The following is a 21,303-nucleotide window of genomic DNA, read 5'->3' on the forward strand; positions in this document are numbered from 1 at the left end:
ACATTGGGCACCTCATGACTGCCTGAGGCTTCAGCTCCAGGGGATTCATTGCTCTCTTCTGGCCTCTGCAGGCAGTCACTCATATGCACAAATATACACACAAAGGAAAATAAGTCTTGAAAAAGAAAAGAAAATTACACCACGCATTCCTAGCTAGCTCTCTCTGCCTTCCACTTTTGGATTGGGATGTGAGCTCTCAGAGAAAGAGAGAGAGGGAGGGAAGAAGGAAGGGAGGGAGGGAGGGAGGTTTTGCTGGGAGAGTTTTACAGAGACAGGAGAGGATGAGAAGGAGCCAGAAGATTAGAGCAGATTGCTGGAGTTAGTTTGAGACCAAGCAAAGCAATTTAGGGGCTGAGAGAGAAGCCAGATTGAGTAAGTCAGCTGGGAGAAGAGTTTGAGCCAGAACAGCTGAGCTGAACCAGCCAGCTAGTGCTCAGTAAGAACAAGAAAGAGATTATTCAGCAGTGAGTCGCAGAGGCTGAAAAACTTCTAGGCCTAGGTTAGATTGTAGGGAGGCGGGAAGCTTCCAGGGTTAGGCCTGGGCTGGTGGACAGAGGCAGTAATCTTCCAAGACAACAACGGTAGCAGGAGAATAAAAGTTCCTTTCACACCTGAGAGGTGGAAGAATGAGGAAGGTAGGAGACAGTATGTCTGGGGCTTGCTGGGCAGATGGCACTCTCATGGGCACCCAGGACCCAGAAAGAGGTCTGACCCCTGTGCACAGGCCAGGGGTCTGTACAGACGGAGGGATCCGCGGGTGCAGGCCACCCACGGCCAGGCACTGGGCATCTGCACAGAGTGACTCTCCCCTGTCTCTCGGTGCCCTCTGTAACAGTCGCTAATGCTGCAAGGCATGGCTCCGTCACTCTGTGCAGAGCCAGACCTTTAAAGCTCAGGCCACTGAAGACGAGTCAGTAGTCCCTGTGAATGCCAACCTTCCAGCCTGGACACAGGGTGTGGGTCAGGAAGCCTCCATCATCCCCCCACCCTTTCCATTGCAGAGCACCGCGGAGCAGGTGCGGTTATACCCGTCTGACCTTCTGTGCCGCGGGACCAGCAAGCCTAATAGAACGGTTCTCCTTCCCCGCTGGGTTTGGGCGGTCTGTTTTGCAACCGTAGGGCAGAAAGAACAGCGACTCCTTGAGTAATTTGTTATTGTAATAACATCGCTTTTCATGCAGAAACCAAAAAAAAAAAAAAAAAAAAAAGAAAAAAAAGAATCCATCTCCCCACGCACACCACTGTTTGAACCTTCCCAACAATTACTTCTGAATGTAAAATTAATGGCCTTCACAGCCCTCGTTAATTATGGCAGCGTTTGCACAGGAGAACGAGCTAGTATGAGAAAGGAACTGCGCGTTAGGCTCTGCTTGACTGTGGAAGCTGGCTGTCCCAGCTGTGTGCCCCGGCTCTTCTGTAGGCAGAAGAGGAGATTAGAGATGCACGCAGGCCTGTAATCCCAAAAGCCCCAAAGCCCCAGGCAGGAGGATGGTAAGTTCTAAGCCAGCCTGGGCTGCAGTCATGGTTTGAATCTCAAATGTCCCCCACCGTCTCCTGTATCTGGATGAGTGGTTCTCAGTTGGTGGTGCCGTTCCGGGAGGCTGTGGGACCTTGGGATAGGAAGCAGAGCTGGAGGACAGAGTTCAAGGAGGCAGAGCGTGTGGTGGGGGAGGGGGTGGCTACTGCCGGGCTCTGCTTCTGGTTTGGTTGTCTGTGCTCAGCCGGACCCTGCAAAGAGTGAAAAGCATGGGGCTCAGGCTCCCACCATTGTGACTGACGTCCCAGCCAACCATGCCTTTCCCACAAGGGTGGACTGTGTCCCCCAAATCCGTAAGCCGAAATAAGCCTTCCCTTAAATTAGAGCAGGAACTTTGTCACGGTAGCAAGAAACATAAGCGACAAACAGAGGGATGCTGTCTGGAAGAAAGCGCAGGGATGCTGGGGGGACCCAGAGAGGGGAGACCCAGAGTGGGGGACCCTGCCGCATGACACTGGCCCTGGTGTTCCCCTGTGATTTACGTCTGCTGTGGCCCCCTCTGTGGCCCCTGGGAAGCTTGGCCACCAGGGGTTAAGAGGCAGGTGTCTCCACATCAACTCCTTCAGCTTCTTCCGCTGGCTATGCATGCCCCCCCCCACTGGCCCGGTGCCTCAACAAGCCCAGCTGGGGCCTCCCATCACGGTGAGTGCTGGGCAGTGCCCCTGCTCAGTCCCTAGGTATCCTTCAGAGCCAGGAGCTGCATCCCAGAAGCCCTGGACCAGCACGGCCTCCGGCCCTGCCCTGTCCAGGCAGCCACCATCTCTCCTCAGCCAACCGGGAAGTGTGTCCCTTCTTCATGAGTAGCAGGTGAAGGGCACACCGAAGGCTGAGCTGCTGGGGTCACAGCAAGCGTCAGAGTTGTCCCAGGGCTTTGAGTGTGCTAGGCAAGTCTTGTCCCTCTCTAGGAAGCAACAGTTGACTGGCTGCCGAAATGCCACGGATAGAAGTTTTAGAAAAACCCGAGGTGAATCAGTGTCCTGTACGTGACAGGCGGGGCGGGGAGGCTCTTTGCTGGCAGCACAGCCGTGAAGATCCACCCTCCCGAGGCTGTGGGGACCAGGCGCTGACGGCCAGGGTGCTTCCCTGTGAGTCCCTGCAAGGTGCTTTTGAAGAAATTTCTCCGGACCCTAAGGCCAGCTGGCTGTGTTCTAAGGCTTATCAGCTAAGCTCTCCGGCTGGCACTGGAAACCCATACTGGGAAAGCTGAGGCAAGACTGTCACACCCCGAAGGCAGCCGGGGTGACACAGAGGTCCCCCAGAGGGAGATGACCCCAGAGGGAGACCCTGCCCCTGAATTCCTCCAAAAGGCTGGATGCGGGTGGGGTGGCAAGGCCCCTAAATCCCAGCGCTTGCGAGGCAGAGGCAGGTGGGTCTCTGTGAGTTCAAAGCCAGGTTGCTCTTCCTTGTGAGTTCCAGGACAGCCAGGGCTACATATTGAAACTCCATCTCCAAAAAAGGAAAAAAACAAACAAAAAAAAAAAAACCAAAAAACAAAAACAGCAAAAAAACATTTAGAATTTTTAAAGATACTGAGGAAGAGCCTCAGTTGAGCGTTTTCTCCTCCTGCTCTGGAGGCGGAAGGGAGAAGGGAGAGGAGGAAAAAACGCCTTTCCTCCTGTTCAGAAAGAGCCTTACGTTCCCAAGCACCGGGGCGGCAGCGCCCCCTGGTGGTGGCCGCCCGCTGTCACCGAGCTCTGCAGACGCAGGGCAAGCTTCGTCCTGGACCCTGCGCCCCGAAGCAGGAAGGGGTGGGGTACCGGCGGGGCGGGCGCACGTCACCCCGCCCTCTCCGTCCCACAAGGTCTTCTGATGCCCACAAGCTGATGGGTTCGTAGTGCCTTGATCGCTGATGTCCACAGCTCAGGTGCGGTTCCTGGAGACCCGGGACCCGTCCGCGGGCACCTCCTCAGGTCCAAGGTAACCCGACAAGATCACGTGACCCCATTCTGACCACCGAGAGGTGGGCCTCCTTGGGTGCTCATCCACCCACCACGTGGCATCATGAACCCGCTCCTCAGCACCTAGAGATGGGGCGGCCCACCTTGTAGCCCAGGCTAGCCTCTAACTGGTGACGAGCCTCCAGTTACAGCCGTGAGCCACCGTGACCGGCTTAAGTGTTTTCTCAAATGGGTAGGAATTGGGCAATCATAGCCGGTCCCTGGTGTGTGCTAGGCCTTCAGCCCTCTCGTCCACGCAAGTCTGTAAACTCAGAGACCCCTTAATCAAAACCGCCTTTATTATTTAAAGGGCACCCCCACAAGGGGTGCCCGGAAAGCAGCCCGCGGAGGACAGAGTCATATTTACACGGGGTGGGAGGGTGAGGCCGAGAGGCCCCAGGACTGCGTGGGCCGGCCACTGTGGAAGAGAAGTCCTTGGACCTGTGGACTGGATCCCGAGAAGTTCCATGCGAGGCCCAGGGTGGGGCCTACCGTGCGGGGCTGCGGCCATCAGACCAAACTCGGGCTCTGGGGGCCTGCGCGGCGCGGACCAGCAAGAGGAGGCGGGCTCAGGGCTGAGTCACCACGCCGCTGGCTTCGGAGTGAGTCTAGGGAGAGAGCCACGGGCTTCCAAGGCCTTGGCCGCTTCTCCCATCGCTCGGTAGCTAATCCCCTCCCACCGAAGCCTCGGAAACCCACCTGTCCTCCTTAGTGCCCTCTGGTAGGCCCCAACACAGGCCTCCCCCAGGTTTTACCGTTCTCACCGGGGTCCCAGGCGGCCCCGCCCTCTGCCTGCTCACCTTGATGGCCTGGAAAATCCACTCCCGGAAGTCAGTGACCCTGGTGTACACTCCCGGCTTCTGGGCCAAGGCACAGCCTGTGCCCCAGCTGACAATGCCGCAGACACGCCACCTGGACGTCCCGGATATGCTGTCCTCGCACACGAAGGGGCCGCCGCTGTCACCCTGGGTGTGGGGGGGGGATGGGACACCTGGCTGAAGGCCGCCATACCCTGGCTCCTCGATAGCGCTGGGCCCGGGGGCTGCCCCCCGTCCCTCACCTGGCATGCGTCGATGCCCCCCTCGGGATAGCCAGCACAGAACATCTTGGGTTTGATCTGGTTCCCGTAGAAGTCGGGGCTGTTGCAGACCTCGTTGCTGATGATGGGGACCCGGGCCTCCTGGAGCACCACAGCCTGCTGGCCTGAGGGGATGGGGGGATGGTGGCCAGAACCGGCCCTCCCCTCCTGGCTCCCACCCCATGGCCTCCCCCCCCACCCCGGCCCCCAGAGCGGCCTCAGGCCGACCCCCTTGGGACTCACCGTAGTACTGTGTGTTACCCCAGCCGGTCACCGTACAGACCTTGCCGTCCACCAGGGCCTGTCCCGCCGCGGGGAGACACACGGGCTGAATGTACTCTGTGAGGGACAACGTGCCAGCTTGGTCCGGTCCCACGAGCCGGAGCTATCCTCCCCCCCCCCCCCCCCCGCCAGCCTATCACTACCAAGATGGAACCTTCTGGGCCCCCATTGGCGCTACTTCCTCTGATCTTTCCCTTTCATCCCCTGTCATCCCAGGGAGCTGGGGTCGACTTTGCCTCAGGAGGGACGAGAGGCCAAGTCACCCATCCAAGGTTTCCTGGAGGCCAAGGGCATGATCAGAATTAGAGCCCAAGTTTGGGCTCTTAACTGTGGCCCCTGGACTATCCCCAGCCCAGGGGCGGGAAGCAGGAAAGCAAACCCCTGACTTCCAGCTGTCCGAAAACTGCACTAATGAACACACAGGCCCCCACCGAGGTGGTGGGGTGTCGTGCGAGGCGCACAGCCCCGGCAAACAGTCCTGGCAAGCCCTCACGGTTGTGATGTTAACTGGGACTCCCCGAGCCTCGGCACCTCGATGCAAAATGCAGACAGTGATCATGCCCCAAGCTGGGGTGACGGCTGGGTGCTGGAGTGCTCGCCCAAGGGTGAACAAATCCCAGGGTCGATCCCCAGCGCCCGCCAGAAAACGATGCACGCAAAATAACTCCCCTGCGGAAACCACGGGAAGGAGTGGATGCGGCCTTGAAAGCAGGAAGCAGCTGGAAGACTAAGAAGGACAAACAGCCATAGAGCGGTGACCCTGGGAGGCTGAGGCGGGTGAAGCCAGTCCAGACGTGCTACTGGCCGAGGCCGAGGAGAATGAGCGCACGGTCACTTAGCAACGGGCAGACGCTCGGAGAAGAGTGTCCTCTGATGGTTCAGTCACTGAGCGCAGATGCTAAGAGCGACCTTCGTGTGAATCAAGACGCTGACGTCATGAGGCCAGCTTGTCTGACAGGACCGCGGTGTGGGTCAGACAGTCGCTCTGCTTTGGCCAGAATGACCCTCGCAGCTGTAATCGGGCTCAGCTGTCCCTGTTGTTTATGGAGTTCTTTATCTTGGGTCTCTGAACGCAGCCCAGGCTGGCCCCGGAGTCTTTCTGCCTCAGCCTCCCTGAGTGCTTTGACAACAAACGTCGTCTCCTGGCTCTCCACACCTTTTGTAGAGATGAGTCATTTATTTTCGTTTTGTGTGCGTTGATTGGTGTTCTGCCTACATGTATGTCCATGGGAAGGGGTTGGGTCCCCTGGAACTGGAGTCACAGACAGTTGTGAGCTGCCAGGTGGGTGCTGGAGAATTGAACCTAAGTCCTCTGGGAGAGCAGCCAGCGACCCTAACCACGAGCCGTCTCTCCAGCCCCCCCAATCTTTACTTTTGATGTTTGTTTTTATTCACACACGTGTGTGCACACACGCACTAGAGTGCCTGTGGAGTTCAGGAAAGGGTGTTGGGTCCCACGGAGCTGAGGCAGTTGTGGGCGGCTAGATTTGGGCGCTAGGAACTGAACTGATCAGCACGCGCCGTCGCTGAGACATTTTCCCGCCCCTCTCCGTACGTGCTCATCCTGCATGATGTTTGGAGGGCACGGCCATCAGGAGGTACCCTACTGCAGGCTTGCGCAACTGTGACCTGGAAGTCCTACAATTTTCTGCCTTCAAGGGTACGCACGAGCCGTTGACTTTGGCATATTTCCCAGGTTGGCACAACCGTTACCACGTTCCACTGTGGAACGTTTTGTCTCCCCAAAAGGAAACTCCGATTCTTTACGTATTTGCAACATCTCCACCCCTAACTTCGCGCCTACCTGAGGGGGCTATTCATTTATTTAGAGTATCTTGTATAGCGTAGGCTAGCCTCCAAGCCACTATGTGCCCAAGGCTAGCCTTGAACTCGATGCCCCTGCCTCCTCCTCCTCCTCCTGAGTACTGGTATGTCAGGCTTCATGCCCAGGTTACTACGACCAAATGGTTTTTCTTAAGAGCGCTTGAGCATTGGTTTTTCGAGTGACCGTCTGTATCCCTTCTCTCGCGTGAGGAAAGGAGCCACTCACAGTGACTGAGCCCCTTAGGAAGGTCCAGGTGGCTGCTTATGAGAGCCAAGCTACCCAACGTTCATGGCGAATGCCCAGTTTGTGCTGCCTCAAGATGGGTCTGTTGTTTCCACGAAAACCTGGAGATGGAGCTACTCTATCTCACTGGCCCCTTCTGTGCCTCCCGAGTGTCTGGAGTCCTCAAGCTGAGGCTAGGCCTCCGGGCTCACCTGTCAGAGGCAGGGGGCTGGAGAGGCGGACCAGGGCGATGTCGTTGCTGTTCTCGTCGCTGCTCGGGTCTCGGAAGGGAAGGTAGCCCCCATGGTAGATCACGGCCTGGACCCCCAGCTGCATGCCGTGGGGTGAGGTCCGGGCTACGGCTCCGGCAAACACCCTCCAACGAGACACGACCCTGTTCCGCCTGCCGGGGACAGAAGGGGCAAGTCCCGGGCCTGGCCTCTGCAGCCCTCCCTCCCGCCCTGGCCTAGGTGGCCCTGCTGGGGGGTGGGGGGGGGAGCACTCACTCTGGAAAGCAGTGTGCGGCTGTCAGCACCCAGTCCCCGGACAGCAGGGATCCCCCGCAGAGGTGGGTGCCGTCATAGTGCAGGCTGACCTGCCACGGCCACCTCCCCAGGCTGCTGTCCTGGCCCCCCACGATGCGGTCCACTGGGAGCTTCCTGCGGCCACAGTCTGTGAGGAGGTGACAGGCGGGGTTCGGAACGGGAGGAAGCTGGGTGCCAGGTCATCTAGGCTAAGCCCCTGGGATGGGAGGAGACGCAGCCGTGCTGGCGGGAACAAGGCTGCCCTCAACCTTGAGGACATGACGCGTGGAGATCCTGGGCAGCTTGTGGGGGACACACTCCACCCTGGGGCCCCAGGGCCCCAGTCCTGGATCTAGAGAAGGTCCAGGGCCCTGTTCTCACCTTGGCAGATGGCGGTCACGAATCGGCCTCTAGGGCAGTCGCTATGAGAAGCCACAGGACAGGGGTGGTGACGGAGAGACAAACCAGGGGGCCAGTTAGGACGGTATTTGGAGGCCAGGGCTCCAGTGCCCCCCGCAGCCGCCCAGCTCACCACACAGAGATGACATCCAGCAACCTCTGCGCCAGAGGCAGGCCGCCCTCGTCCACGCAGAAGAAGCCCGTCGTGCCGTTGGCGCCGGCGGTCCGCACATCCAGCTCCGAGTGCGCCAGGGCCCTGCGCGGGGCTCGGGTCAGAGCCACCTGGCGCCCAGTGCCCATCCCCCTCCCTCCCCGGGGGCCGCCCCAGTACCTAAGGAAGCCCATCTCCTCGCAGCCGAGCCCCGCCACCCTGGCGTTGGAGCGTGAGGAGCACAGCAGCCTCCAGGTCCCCTCCATCTTGTCAAACACCGCAAGCCGCGAGTCCCCGGGGCTGACCTGCACTGCAGGGTGACAGATGGAGCCGGGCCTGGGTCCCACGGCGGCCGGCCACTCCCCAACGGCTCTCCCGGCCGCCCGAAGCCCTGGGGGCTCTGGTCCTGCACCTAGGTGTGGCGCTGCAGCCAGTACTAGGTGGGATTGCACTAGGGGATGTTCCTAGAGAAATGGGTGGGTGGGCGGATGGGTGGGTGAGCCTGGGAAGGCTGGATGAACACTGTGGATGAACGAGTTCAGAGATCCTCTCTGGGTGCAGCCAGGCTCAGGGAACCACCAGGGGGGTCGGAAACCCTTGGCTAATTCAGCAGGTTACCAAGACATTTAGATAAGCATTCCGAGGAGAAAAGAAAGATTAGAGGGGGCCTGGCAGGAGCGGGAACCCTGAAAGACGTATGTAATTCTAGCACTAAGAAGACGGAAGGCTCATGAGGCCACTTTGAACTACCTATTTAAACAAGGAGAGCCAGCTGTGGTGGCACAGGCACCTGGAATTTGCTGAAGGAGGATCATGAGTTTGGAGCTAGCCTGGGCTACACATTTTAGGAGGTTACAGTGGTGCACGCCTTTAATCCCAGCACTCGGCAGGCAGATCTCTGTGAGTTCGAGGCCAGCCTGGTCTACACAGCAGGTTCCAGGACAGCCAAGGCTATGTAGAGAGACCCTGTCTCAAACAAACAAAAAATAATAATTATAAAATAAATAAAAGGGAAGGAGGAGGGGAGGAAGAGGAGAACTCAGGGTCTTCTATCAACAAAGCAAAATCTGGGAGATGAAATCAGACAGTGATTTCAGACTCCAGGGCCGCCTCAGCTAGGCAGGATGGCTTCCACTTATCACCCCAGCATTTGGGAGGCCAATGCAGGGAAAGTGCCATGAATCCGTGGCCAGGATGGGCTACAGTTCTAATTCCAGGCCAGCCAGGGTTACAGAATGAGACCATGTTTTAAAAAAAAAAATCATCAAAACAAAAGTCATCCAGACAAACCGGCAAGACTCAGGCATGAAAACACCTGTTATCCCAGCCCTCGGTAGGCTGAGGCAGGAGGATTATAAGTTTGAGGCCAATTGGGGCTACATTATGTCTCAAGACAGAATGAAGGATGGAATAGAGGAAGAGAGAAAGGGGGAGGGAGGGAGCCAGAATGCAGGACTGGGCTACATCAGAAGGCTAGCTCACAGCAATGGTGATGTCTGAACATGGCTGGGGCAGTCTCTGTGGCTGGCCAGTGCTTTCTGGCCCTCCATCCGTCCCCTCATAAGGTCAGCGAAGCTCCACTCACACCTAGTCAGGGCAAGGCCCTCAGAGACATTTCTTTGTATTTACCAAATGCTTTGTACATGCTGGCTACTATTTTAGGCTGTGGACAAATCACACAAAATTTCTTCTCGTATGGAGTGCAGAGCCCAGGAGGGGAGATGGATAACGAGCAAGACAAAGAATGGAAACGTGTCCCACGTCGCCGTGGAAAGGGCCACGGAGAGAGGCGAGGGCGACAGGAGGAGTGGGGGGCTGGTGCGTGGGGGTGGAGCGGCACTCTGACGTCAGTGGGCACGCAAGGACAGCTCCGCTGGGAAGGCGCTGCGTGAGCAGCGAGGAGAAAGAGGCGAAGGAGGTGGGAACGATGCTGAGATCTGAGCGGGGACCGAGAAGTAGGCCAGAGGAGCTAAAGAACAGACAGTGTAGATCTGAAGGCTGAGGCGGGAGCTGGGTGAGGAGCAGCCAGGAGCCAGAGAGAAGCTGGCCGGGTTTGCTTGCAGCAGGACCAACATGCAGCCAGGCTGGGGCTCAAAGCTGGGCACAGGGAACAGGGGTGCATGAGTTCCTCTGGCTGCTAGTGGGGGCAGACTGTAGGGCAGGAACTGAACCCAGACTATGACCTCAACGTGTCAGGGACAGCGGCGAGGCTAGCAGGTGACAGCACAGTGAACATAGCTGGATTCTGGCAATATTTTGAATTTTTGTTTTGTTTTGTTATTTTCTGAGAATATATTCTAGGCAGCGATATAGGACCAGTGGCACAGGCCTGTCTCTTCACCTACTTAGTAAACTTTGGCTAGCGGATCAAAAATCCAAGGCTATGGAGTGAGTTCAAGGCCAGCCTAAATAACTTAGAGAAAAGGGACTCAGAGTAAAAAGTAAAAAGAGCACTAGTGGCATTCTTGCTCAGCAGGAGAGCATCTGCCTAGAATACCCCAGTGAGGAGCTGGAGGCAGGGTGGCTCAGTGTTAGAGCCCCTGCCTAGAATCACCCAGTGAGGGGCTGGAGTGTGGCTCAGTGTTAGAGCCCCTGCCTAGAATCACCCAGTGAGGGGTATAGATTGCTCAGTGTTAGAGCCCCTGCCTAGAATCACCCAGTGAGGGGCTAGGGTGTGGCTCAGGGGTAGAGCCCCTGCCTAGAATCCCCCAGTGAGGAGCTGGGGAAATAGCCCAGTGGTAGGGTGGCCTGCCTGCATGCATGAAGCCTTTGGTCCATTCCCTAACACCAGTCAATCAATCGATCAATCCATGGAATGCACATCTCACAGATGTGTCACAGATGGCGCACTAAACATCAAAGGTTATACTTGTTCATTGCAGACCACTAACCACCAGCCAACCAGGATTTGAACTCAAAGTGCCTGCCGGCTTCCGAGTTCTCTGCCTCATGCTCGGGTCTCTGAGGAATTCTTTCTTTCTCTGCCCAGCACACACTCATCCAAACTAAAAGCCAGCATGCTGTAAATGTGGCCTCCGGCTCTGCGGTCTAAGTACCGCCTGGCACCTCCTGCCTAGCGGTGCCCACCATCCCCTGAACTCCCAGGATCAAGGCAAGAACAGCAGCTCGGAGCCAGCAGCCAGCACCCCTAACTGCTCAAGAGATTTCCGAGAGGGAAGTACTGTTTTTACGGATGTGCGCTGGAAAGAGACGGGCAACACCACATGCTTTCTTTTTCGCCTGTTTCTGGGTGTAAGGAGACCAGGTCTCCCTTGGTAGGCCAGCCAGGCCTGGTGTTTGTGAGCCTCTTGCTTCAGCCTTCAGTGTGGCTGCCCTTCATGGGGTGCATCCCGGGCCCACGTGGTTTGAAAGTCACAGTCATACCAGGTGATGCTCGGCGAACCGTCGGATCTAGGATCTATTTAGAGGTGTGACGCTCCCAGGACAGCCTGAAGTGGGGATACAGTCAAGCTTGTGTTTTCTCGTCTGCACCATCGCATCTCAGGGTTCCGGAAGGCGCTGCTGACAGGGCGCAGGCATTGGCGGGAGCCCTGTTATGACCCGCCTTGCCTAGTTGGTCTCCTCAGTTTGTCTCTCTGCTTCTTTTCTTTTTCTTCCTGGGTTTCCGAGACAGGCTCCTTCTATGTGGCCCGGGCTAGCCTCGAACTTTCAGTCTTTTCACCTCAGCTTCTCACGTGCTCGGATTACAAGTTTCCCAGCTCTATCTCTTCTTAAGAGAGACCTCTTGAGCACCTACTATGTGCCACAGACGGCCTGATCTGTGAACAAAGCATCTCGACCTTCCTGGGATGCTCACCAACATTAACAGTCAATGTGAAGGGTCCATTGGGACAGCTGGGAGGCTGTAGGGTGGGAGGTTTTGAGCTTTAGGAAGGCCTTGCTCAAGGAAGGAGCCACAGATCCCTTTGTGTATGATTTGGCTGAGAGCTCGGCCTTGCATGGATAAGCCAGACAACCAATTCCTCTTTTCCCACTTGGCTCTGCTCACCCCATATCCCAGGTGAGGAATTAGGCCCTCTCAGAGGGTCGCAGCTCAGAAAGGACAGAAAGGCACCCCAGTTCCGGGGGGGGGGGAGACTGTTGCATCCCGTCTTGGCAAAAGGACAATGGAGAGTCAGGCCTGGGGATGCCGGCTGTGATCCCAGTTACTTGGGAAGCTAAGACAAGAAGAATTTAGGTTTAAGGATAGTTCAAGACCAGCCTGGTCAACTTAGCAAAAATTCTGTCTCGAAAAGAAAATTTAAAAAAGGGGGGGGGAGGCTGGGGTGTAGCTTAGTAGAGTAGTTGGCCAGAATCCCCCAGTTAGGAGCTAGAGGCAGGGTGGCTCCATGTTAGAGGCCCTGCCTAGAATCCCCCAGTGAGGGGCTGGGATGTGGCTCAGTGGTGGAGCCCCTGCCTAGAATCCCCCAGTTAGGAGCTAGAGGCAGGGTGGCTCTGTGTTAGAGGCCCTGCCTAGAATCCCCCAGTGAGGGGCTGGGGTGTGGCTCAGTGGTAGAGCCCCTGCCTAGAATTCCCCAGTTAGGAGCTAGAGGCAGGGTGGCTCTGTGTTAGAGGCCCTGCCTCGAATCCCCCAGTGAGGGGCTGGGGTGTGGCTCAGTGGTGAAGCCCCCAGTGAGGGGCTGGGGTGTGGCTCAGTGGTGAAGCCCCTGCCTAGAATCCCCCAGGGAGGGGCTGGGGTGTGGCTCAGTGGTAGAGCAACTGCCTAGAATCCCCCAGTGAGGGGCTGGGGTGTGGCTCAGTGGTGAAGCCCCTGCCTAGAATCCCCCAGGGAGGGGCTGGGGTGTGGCTCAGTGGTAGAGCCCCTGCTAAGCAGTTAAGCATGTGTAAGACCTCCAGTACTATAAAGGAGGAGAAGGTAAAGATGAAGGTGAAGGTGATAATGAGACTAGAGGGATAGCGACTTTAGGGAGCAGGGAGCAAGGGGAAGCCCTGAGATTAGAGTCCAGAGAGACAGATTTGCAAGCCAAGGTGAACTGTCCGTCTGACAGGACCATGTCCTAAGAGTCTTTAGGGTTGGGATTCCATCCCGGCACCGTGTGGATTGGTAGGGCCTGCTGATCTCCTTGCTCCGTCGTTTACTGATCCGTGGTCCTCAGCGAGTTGGTCTACTCCACAGAGCCTCGTCCTCTCCCTTCCACCCCATATGCAAAATGACAAGAGCGAGATGACAAGAGCCTTGACTTCAGCCAGGCCTGGGTGTTAGCTTGCACTACCACAGCGGCAGGCACGCGGGACTACCGCCTGAGAGCCGGGCTGCTGTGACCCGCGGAAGAGTCAAGAGTCTCACTGCGTGGCCCAGGCTATCCTCCATCTCAGACCCCTCCAGTCTCCTGAGCCTGGGGAGGCGTATGCTTCCGTGCTGACCCTTGGCCCGCCTGCGCCTCCACTCTGCATGAAAACGGGCTGCATAGGACTCCACGGGCCAATACCATCGAGTCCCGGGGCTGGTCCATGGCCAGAGGTCGGTGTTTCTAAGTTCAGTCTGAATGACTGAGTCCAGCGCCAGCTGTTCAGACCTGGAATCTCGTTTCTTCGAAAAAGCATGCTCCGCCCCGCCATCGCCACCCCCTTCCGCCTCCCTGGGTCACGGGGTTGCAGGTTGGAGGTGGCCTTGGGAAAGCCTCATCCCTTCACGCCGTGTGTGATTTCTGCCTGTGTTCCTGTGGCTGCTGCTTCCCTGGGCTGCGAACATGCCTCCCGCAGTCTGAGAGCTGCTCCTGGCTCCATCATTCCGGGCCACCGGCTCCGTGGTCTTCCGTCTCACGGAGGTAGGAAGGACAGGCAGAAGCTGCTGGGTCCTCACAGCCAGGAGTCGACTGAACTCATCCTGTTTCTCTGGAATGTGTCTTGACCACATGCGTAGCCATCACAATTTATAGCACGCCGGGAGCTCTGCGGTCCAGGGCATACTGTCATATCGTCAAGCCTCAGTTTCCCCATGTGTCAAAGAGGAGAAGAATAGCCCCATATTCAAAAGGGTTTTAAAGCTGTTTGTGTAAGAGCAAATAAGCTAGAACACGTCATTCCTTAAGTCCTGCCTACCTTGGGTTTGAGACAGGATCTCGCACTGCCTGGAGGCTCACCAGTTAGGCTGGGCTAACTGAGGGAAACCGGGGGCCTCCCGTCTCTGCCTCCCCAGGGCTGGGATTACACGCGTGCTCCATCACGCTCCGCTTTTTCACATGGGTCCTGGGACGTGAACTCAAGTCCTCAAGCACCTGGCTGACTGAGCCATCTCCCCACCTCCAATTTCAGGGTGGTTTTTTGTTTGTTGTTTTTTTTTTTAATTTTTATTGGCGTCTTCAGATGGGTGTGGTGAGGCACTGCTCATAATCCCAGGACTTGAAAGATGGAGGAGGGATGATCAGGAAGTCCAGGATTCTCCATAGTAAGTCTGAGGCCACCCTGGGCTGCAGGAGCCCTTGTCTCAAAAATAAAACTAAAAACAAAATTGTTTCCAACTGCGTAAGCTACCTACAGGTGAGTTGTCTAGGGGCTGGATAAGAGCTAGCAGGGTGGGGCTGTGTTGCTTGCAAGGGAGTCCCCCGAGTCCCTTAGACTAAAGCCTATGACTTAGGCACAGTGCTTCCTGCCTGTAATTCCATCACTGGGAAGCTGAGGCAGGAGATTGCCACAGATCTGAGGCCAGCCTGGGTGAGCTCTAAGCCAGCCTGAGCTACAGACAGTATTCTGGTTCAAACAGCCTGAGAGGCACCGAATACAAACACGGTTATCAGTCCCAAGGACACTCTGAGTTCTCTGCCGTGGGTGTCCCCGGGCCTGCTGTACTCACCTGGGTACAGCGGCTCCTGGTCACTCCGAAAAAGGATGGTCACTGTGGAGAAAAGGGAGGTGAGAGCAGGCAGCTTGCTGCCCTCAGGGGAGGGGAGGCCTCAGGAGCTGGGGAGGGAGATGATCTCACCAACGGCCCAGGACGCAGCCCCAATGCCCGTCAGGAGAAGCAGGGTCCCCACAGTGAGAGCGGCCACCTTGGGTCCGGAGCAGCACGGTGCGGTCCGGCCACCTGCAACAGACACCAAGCTGGGGCCACTGCCAGGCTTGTCCTCAGCACAGCAGGGGTTGGGCACTGGGCCAGTCCCCTGCCAGGGAATGCAGGGTCCCTTATCAGGCTGGGGCCTGTGGTACTTCAACTGCCAGGGCTGGGCAGTTGGCAGGGCTGTCCCTCTCCTGTCGCATGGGCAGCCAGGTGTCCGGCTCCCCAAGGGTTCCAGCTGGAAAGAGGGGTCTGGCTGGGACTGTGGCCACCTCCCTGCCCCCTCCCTGGCGGTCACTCCGCTCCAATGACAAGGCAAAGCACTCTGGACTTTCCCTGCTGTGCGTCCTGCCAGCCTGTCCCCAGACTCTCTCTCTCCCTTGCTAACTTTTCCAGAAGTTCTGACAACTTTGAGGTGTCTGTGACCTCTGACCTCTTGGTAAGCTTAAAGCCAGATGTCTTTGTCACAAGACCCGGCTCCAAGATCAGATTTGTCCCTGGGAGGAGATTGAGAACCAACTTTTACTTAGCTGAACTCATTTTGGTTTTTCTTTCTTTCTTTCTTTCTTTCTTTCTTTCTTTCTTTCTTTCTTTCTTTCTTTCTTTCTTTCTTTCTCTCTTTCTTTCTTTCCTGTGGCTTTTTGGTTTCTTTTGTATTATGATGATGTCTTGCTCTGTAGCAATGCTGTCATCTAATTCAACATGTAGTCCAGGCTGGCCTCAAACTAGTGACAGTCTCCCTGCCCTGCCTCCCTAGTGCTGGGATGACGGCCACGTGCCACCATACCTGCTTTTGTTGTTGTTGTTGTTTATTTATTTATTTATTCATTTATTTATTATCTACACAGTCTTCTGTGTTGCACGAGTGCCTGCACGCCAGAAGAGGGCACCAGATCTCACTATAGATGGTTGTGAGCCACCGAAGTGGGTGCTGGGAATCAAACTCCGGTCCTCTGGAAGAGCAGCCTTTGCTCTTAACCCCTGAGCCATCTCTCCAGCCCTGGTTTTGGCTTTTCTAAGACAGGGTTTCTCTGTGTACCTTTGGCTGTCCTGAAACTTGCTCTATAGACCAGGCTGGCCTCGAACTCAGATATTCACCTGCCTCGGCCTCCTGAGTGCTGGGATTAAAGATGTGTGCCACCACCTCCTGGCCTATGTTTTGTTTTGGTTTAGTTTTTGGGTTTTGTTTTTGTTTTTTGAGACAGAGTTTCTCTGTGTAGCCTTGGCTTTCCTGGACTCCCTTCAGCTCACAGAGATCCACCTGCCTCTGCCTCCCCGAGTGCTGGGATTACAGGTGTGTGCCACCGTGGCTGGACTATGTTTCTTGTTTTTTGTTTTTTTTTAAAGACAGGGTGTCTCCATGAAACTCAGGCTGGCCTCAAACTTGTGCCCCTCCCCCCTGCCCGGCTCTGCCTCCTGAGTGCTGGGATGACAGACATGTCCCAACACGCCTGGCAACCTCACTTGGAAATGGTGGCCTTGAGAAGATTGCTCAGTGAGTGAGAGCGTTTGCCGGGCAAGCATCGGGACCAGAGCTGGGACCCGGCACCCTCGTAAGTCACCCGGTGTGGTGCTGGGCACCTGGAAACCCAGCGCTGTTGGGGTGAGCAGAGACATGAGGGTCCCCGGGGCTCGCTGGCCACCAGCCCAGCTGCAGGCTCAGAGAGACCCCATCTCAAGGAAATATGACAGTGACAGAGCTCTCAGTGTCCTCCTCGGCACCCTCCCCAACACGGGCACAGGTACCTGCACCCACATACACACACACACACACACACACACACACACACACACACACACACGAACATATACTCATGCACACACAGCAAATAAACAGGGGAAAGGAAAAAGCAAGCTAGCATCCTTACCCTTTCCCGGCTGAGGTCTTGGACAAGTGGAACCACCTCTTCGAGCCCCGGGTTCCCCATCTGTTGAACAAGCATGCACCTAGGGCTCACTTTTTAAACAGCTTTAAAGTCCTTTAAATACACATCATAGCCAAGCCCTCCCACCCCCACCCCGACCAAATACCTCCCGCCAAACACCTAGCATTTAGACTCTATCTTTCTCCCACATCACAGTACCCTTTCCCCCATGGCTCTGAGAGATGGAGCCAGCACATCTCCAGGGACTCAGCCTGCAGCTACCTCCTAAACCCTGGGCACACTGAGACCCAGGTCCAAAGTATTTCCCCAAGAAACCAAGCCTCTTGCTGTGCCATCGTGCCTGACATACATCAGGTCCTTAGTAAATGTCTCTAAGCCATTATCGCTGTGTGATCATGGGCGACCGTCACGGCCTCTCTGAGCCTCGGTGTATCGGTATGATGAAACTCTACTCCAATCTGTCTGTTAAGCAAGGCAGGGTTGGGCATCAAGTGGGGCTTCTGAGAGGAGAGGGGTAGACTCCCCAGGAAGAGATTATCTAAGACCTGCAAACAGGGCTAACGGGGCACAGGCTAAGACTAGCATGCAAGACAGCTCAGGCCTAGCCTTCGTGCAAGGGGCACGAGCTGGGGGAAGGCCGTGGGAGGCATGGCTAGGAGGCCCAGCAGCCTAGAGAGGAGGACTTCTGCCTCGGAGTAACAGGGATCCTGGAGCCTGAAGCAACTGCTAAGAAAGCCTTCTGCTGACCCCAGCCTCTGCAAAGTACTCTCAAGGCTGCAGGAGCACCAGCTCTCTCACCCATGTCCCTGGTGGCATGGCTACTGGCCACAGTACCAGACCAGCACTGGGAAGAGAGCAGGGAGTGGTGCAGGATCTTGCCAGGGCAGTTCCTGGTTAGTGATTTAAGACAATGGTGTCACTTACAGAGGAAAATAGCTCAATAGTGTGAGAACTGGGCATGCCTGTCCTCCCAGCACTGACCACCACACTGGGTGCTGGGGCTCCTGCAGCCTCTACACACCTTCCCTGTACATCCACCACATCCTTCGCTGGTCACTGTGTCTCCAAGCCTGCACCTCCTCCTCCTCCTCCCCTGCCTCCTTCTCCTCCTCATAGCAGTCCTCTCTCAGCCCCCTCATCCCAGGCCCTCCTCCTTTCCTCACAGCAGTCTTATCTCAGCCCCCTCATCCCAGGCCCTCCTCCTTTCCTCACAGCAGTCCTCTCTCAGCCCCCTCATCCCAGGCCCTCCTCCTCTCCACAGCAGTCCTGTCTCAGCCCCTCATCCCTAGGCCCTCTTCTCTCCTCCTCATAAGCCCTCATCCCACAACCTCCTTTTAACTCCTTATCACTTCCTTCCTGCTCCAGCTTGCCAGCTCTGAGCCCTGCATCCATTGTACATGCTTGGTACCGAATTGGCTCATCTCTCTGGTGGTCCCTCTACACAGAAACCTGGGAAATATAAGAGGGAAGTCCAAACTGTCCCTTCTCTATCCATAACATTCCCCTGGGCCTCCCTGATGCTCTGGACCCAGCATTTCCAGCATGATTTGTAGAGACCAGAGTCACAAATATATGTCTCTTCAAATTCTCAGACAGACATTGGCCATTATAAGACACCTAAAACAATTTCCACAGAATGTCCCAACCATAGAACTCACAGAGTGCTGAGTAGAAGCCTGTCATCCCAGCTTTCAGGAGGCTGAGGCAGAAGGATTGTTCAATTTGAGGCCAGCCTGAGCTGCATAGTGAGACTAAGTGTCAAAACAAACAAACAAACAAAAGACTAAGGACATGGCTCAGTGGTGGAGCCCCTGCCTAGAATCCCCCAGTGAGGGGCTGGGGTGTGGCTCAGTGGTAGAGCTCCTGCATAGAATCCCCCAGTGAGGGGCTGGGGTGAGGCTCAGTGGTAGAGCTCTTTCCTAGCATGTATGGAGGCTTGGTTTTGATCCTCGATCCTCACTGTTTTAGGGGTAAAGAGAAAAAGAGCTAGAGCAACCCCCAGCACTAAGCAGACCCCCTATACCAAGGACTCTCCCCAGGTTGGTCAGCCACAGACACTATCTCCAGCAAACAACTGCCCTGAGCACCATGCCCCACCTTCCCCTGCCTGGCATGCCCCCCTTCTTCCCTGATCATCCTTTGACTTGCATCTCACACATCACTCCTAATTCCCCAGCTCCAGCATATCGGTGCTGGGAGCCCAGAGCACACATCCACTATCTTCGTGGTCCCACAAATCCCAGCAGCTGCCATTGCAAAGGCTCATGGGATAGCACAACACTCACTTCACTGTCCTTTGCCTCCCTTCAACCCGTGCCACAGCCAACGAGGATGGAGGCATTATCACCAACCCTTCGCTTTTCCGGTGCTGCCCTCCGGAAGGCACAGAGAGCTGCCGGGGGCTCAGGGAACACGCTCTGTGTCTTCCCTGCAGCCAGCCCCACCGCCACCCATCCAGGCTCTCTCTCCTTTCCCTCCCTCGTAGTCCCTAGTCCTGATACCTCTTTGTCAAACATCTCCAGGAAAAGAAACGGTCCCAAAGGGGTCAGACTCCCTCCTTTGCCTGATCACGTTGTCCAAAGCCATCCCACCACAGTTCCCATCTCCATTTTACAGAGGAAACAGACACCCGGAGAGGATATGGCCTGTCCAAGGCCACACAGCTAGAAAGTGCCCGGGACTGAACTCAGCTAGCCTGAGTCAAGGACAGTCAAGAATGGGGCTGGGGAAGGTGGGGGAGGGGAACTGCCCCCTTCTCCGGTTGGTCTCCAAGTACAGATAAAGGAGAGAGCGAGGCTGGCCTCCAGTGTGAGCGTCTGGTCAGCCCTGGGGTTCTCTGTCTCTCCCGTCTATCCATCCAGATCAAGTCCAAAGTTCCCCTTCTGCTCTTTTGCCCACAAAGCCAGGAGGTAGAAGGAACAGGCCTGGAACGGTGGGGTTCTCGGGTCTTTGGTTCCTGGGGCCCCACAGTGACCGACCTCCGTTAGAACACCTCTGGGTCACAGCACGTATCTCACGCTCCAAGGTCCCAAGCCACTGCCTGTGTGTCCGTGATCCTAACAACCTCACGGAGGGAACATGAGTTTCCGTCCATACTTGACTGCAGGGAGAGGTGGGACTGAAGCCCAGAGATGCGATGCTACCTGCCCAAGATCACACAGCAAAAGGCAACAGAAGCGGCCTGGCCAAGATGGCAACAGCAGCAGCCCCCGTCTCAGCCCCCCTGAAGAGGAGATGTTGTTCGTTAGCTGAGAAATCCTTGGGACATGAGGGGAAACTGAGGCAAGGCACCGGGAAGGTCATGTGGGGTGGCGGGGAGGCACAGCCACACAGAAGGGTCAGTTAATAGTTAATCAGATGGACGAGGACTTTGGGGGGCAGCAGTCTTGAGTCTGACATGAAGGACCCCAAGACAGGGGGGCTGGGTACCGGCTGGGAGACAGAGCAGAAGAGGGGTGCCAGATAGGGCCGAAGCCGGGGTTCGGGGACAGGGGGACTCACCCTCCTTCTTCGCCATGTCAGGGACTCTTGTTAATGATTCCCAGGTTGACCTGTTGGGCTGGGGCGGAACCTAGAGACAGGAACAAGGAGGTACGGCCAGGGGGAGCCTGTCCTGGCTTTGTCCAGGCGCCCCCAGTCCCAGCCTCTCATCCAGGGAGCAGCTGGCCCTGGGCTGGAGCCAGAGCCTGCAAACGGCGGTGGTTGGGCCGGGGTCAGCGGTGGCAAGGCATGACCAACCACCAGGGGGACACCTGGAGTGGCAAGGCAGAGCCCGGAGGGCCGAGGTTGAACTTCCAGCGGACTCGAGGGTTTTGAGCGAGGAGAAACTTGGGGAAGTCTGGGGTTTCTGAGCTAGTAGGCAAAGCGGGCTGGAGTAGCCTGGGGTTTCTTGGATCCCCTGGGCGGGCTTGTGGGCGTCAGACTGGTGGAAGGACAAGGGACTCCGCATTCTGTGCCTTACCCTAGGGTTCGCCGGAGATGGTGCAGATTTGGGGTTAGTCTCCGGGCCTGGGTAGGGGCATGGTGTCTCCACAGCGGCGGGCAGCCCGGGAGGCAAGGGTGGCAGCAGCGGCCAGCGGCGTGGGGCCTGCCGGGCCTGCGGCCTCACCTGAGGAGGAGGGGGCTGAGTGGGAGGCGGGGACGGGGCGGGGAAGGGCGGACCCCAGGACTGGCAGCCACAGAAGCCACCTGGCCGATGGGGCGGGGCCTGCAGGGGTTGGGCCAGGCAGGTTCAGCCACCAGCCTGGCCTCCCACCACCCTCGAGACTCAGGTGTGTGTCCTGTGGCGACCTGGGGGTGCTCAGAGGCCCGAAGGCTGGGATTCCAAACTGGAGGAATGTGCTGGAGAGTTCTGTCTGCCCCAGGTCCACCATGCTTGTGGCCATGTGGTCCTCCATTCGCATTTTCTTCCAGTTCCCCTGCCCTCCTCTGATCCAATCCATGCCAC

The 21,303-nt window shown here is 56.8% G+C and overlaps 1 protein-coding gene across 2 annotated transcripts; it reads right to left on the reverse strand.

Annotated features, from left to right (window-relative positions):
• Positions 1–1,240: 1,240 nt before the first annotated feature.
• Hpn (hepsin) lies at positions 1,241–21,005 on the reverse strand. Of its 2 annotated transcripts, none has more exons than XM_060366700.1 (14): positions 20,818–20,974; positions 20,358–20,427; positions 16,839–16,898; positions 14,899–15,000; positions 14,770–14,811; positions 8,136–8,265; positions 7,938–8,060; positions 7,787–7,827; positions 7,388–7,553; positions 7,094–7,284; positions 4,796–4,891; positions 4,535–4,677; positions 4,275–4,439; positions 1,241–1,728 (listed from the first exon to the last, which is right to left on the reverse strand). In XM_060366700.1, exons 2-14 carry the CDS (start codon positions 20,371–20,373, stop codon positions 1,576–1,578), a joined length of 1,428 nt encoding a protein of 475 aa, XP_060222683.1. In that variant the 5' UTR covers positions 20,374–20,427; positions 20,818–20,974; the 3' UTR covers positions 1,241–1,575. The 2 variants fall into 2 exon arrangements, with proteins under 2 accessions (XP_060222683.1, XP_021497282.1); XM_021641607.2 differs by lacking the exon at positions 1,241–1,728 and adding an exon at positions 3,756–4,082 and having other exon boundaries at positions 20,818–21,005.
• Positions 21,006–21,303: the final 298 nt, after the last annotated feature.

Source organism: Meriones unguiculatus, chromosome 14, assembly GCF_030254825.1.
Source record: "Meriones unguiculatus strain TT.TT164.6M chromosome 14, Bangor_MerUng_6.1, whole genome shotgun sequence".
In the NCBI taxonomy this organism is placed as follows: Eukaryota; Metazoa; Chordata; class Mammalia; order Rodentia; family Muridae; genus Meriones; species Meriones unguiculatus.

What these genes read in the sequence shown, in the direction of transcription:
- Hpn (XM_060366700.1), bottom strand. An exon ending in GGCTGCGTCCTGGGCCGTTG is followed by an intron (nt 14,812 to 14,898) that starts GTGAGATCATCT and finishes TTTTCTCCACAG; the next exon opens with TGACCATCCTTTTTCGGAGT. An exon ending in GCCGCACACTGCTTTCCAGA is followed by an intron (nt 7,285 to 7,387) that starts GTGAGTGCTCCC and finishes TGTCCCCGGCAG; the next exon opens with GCGGAACAGGGTCGTGTCTC.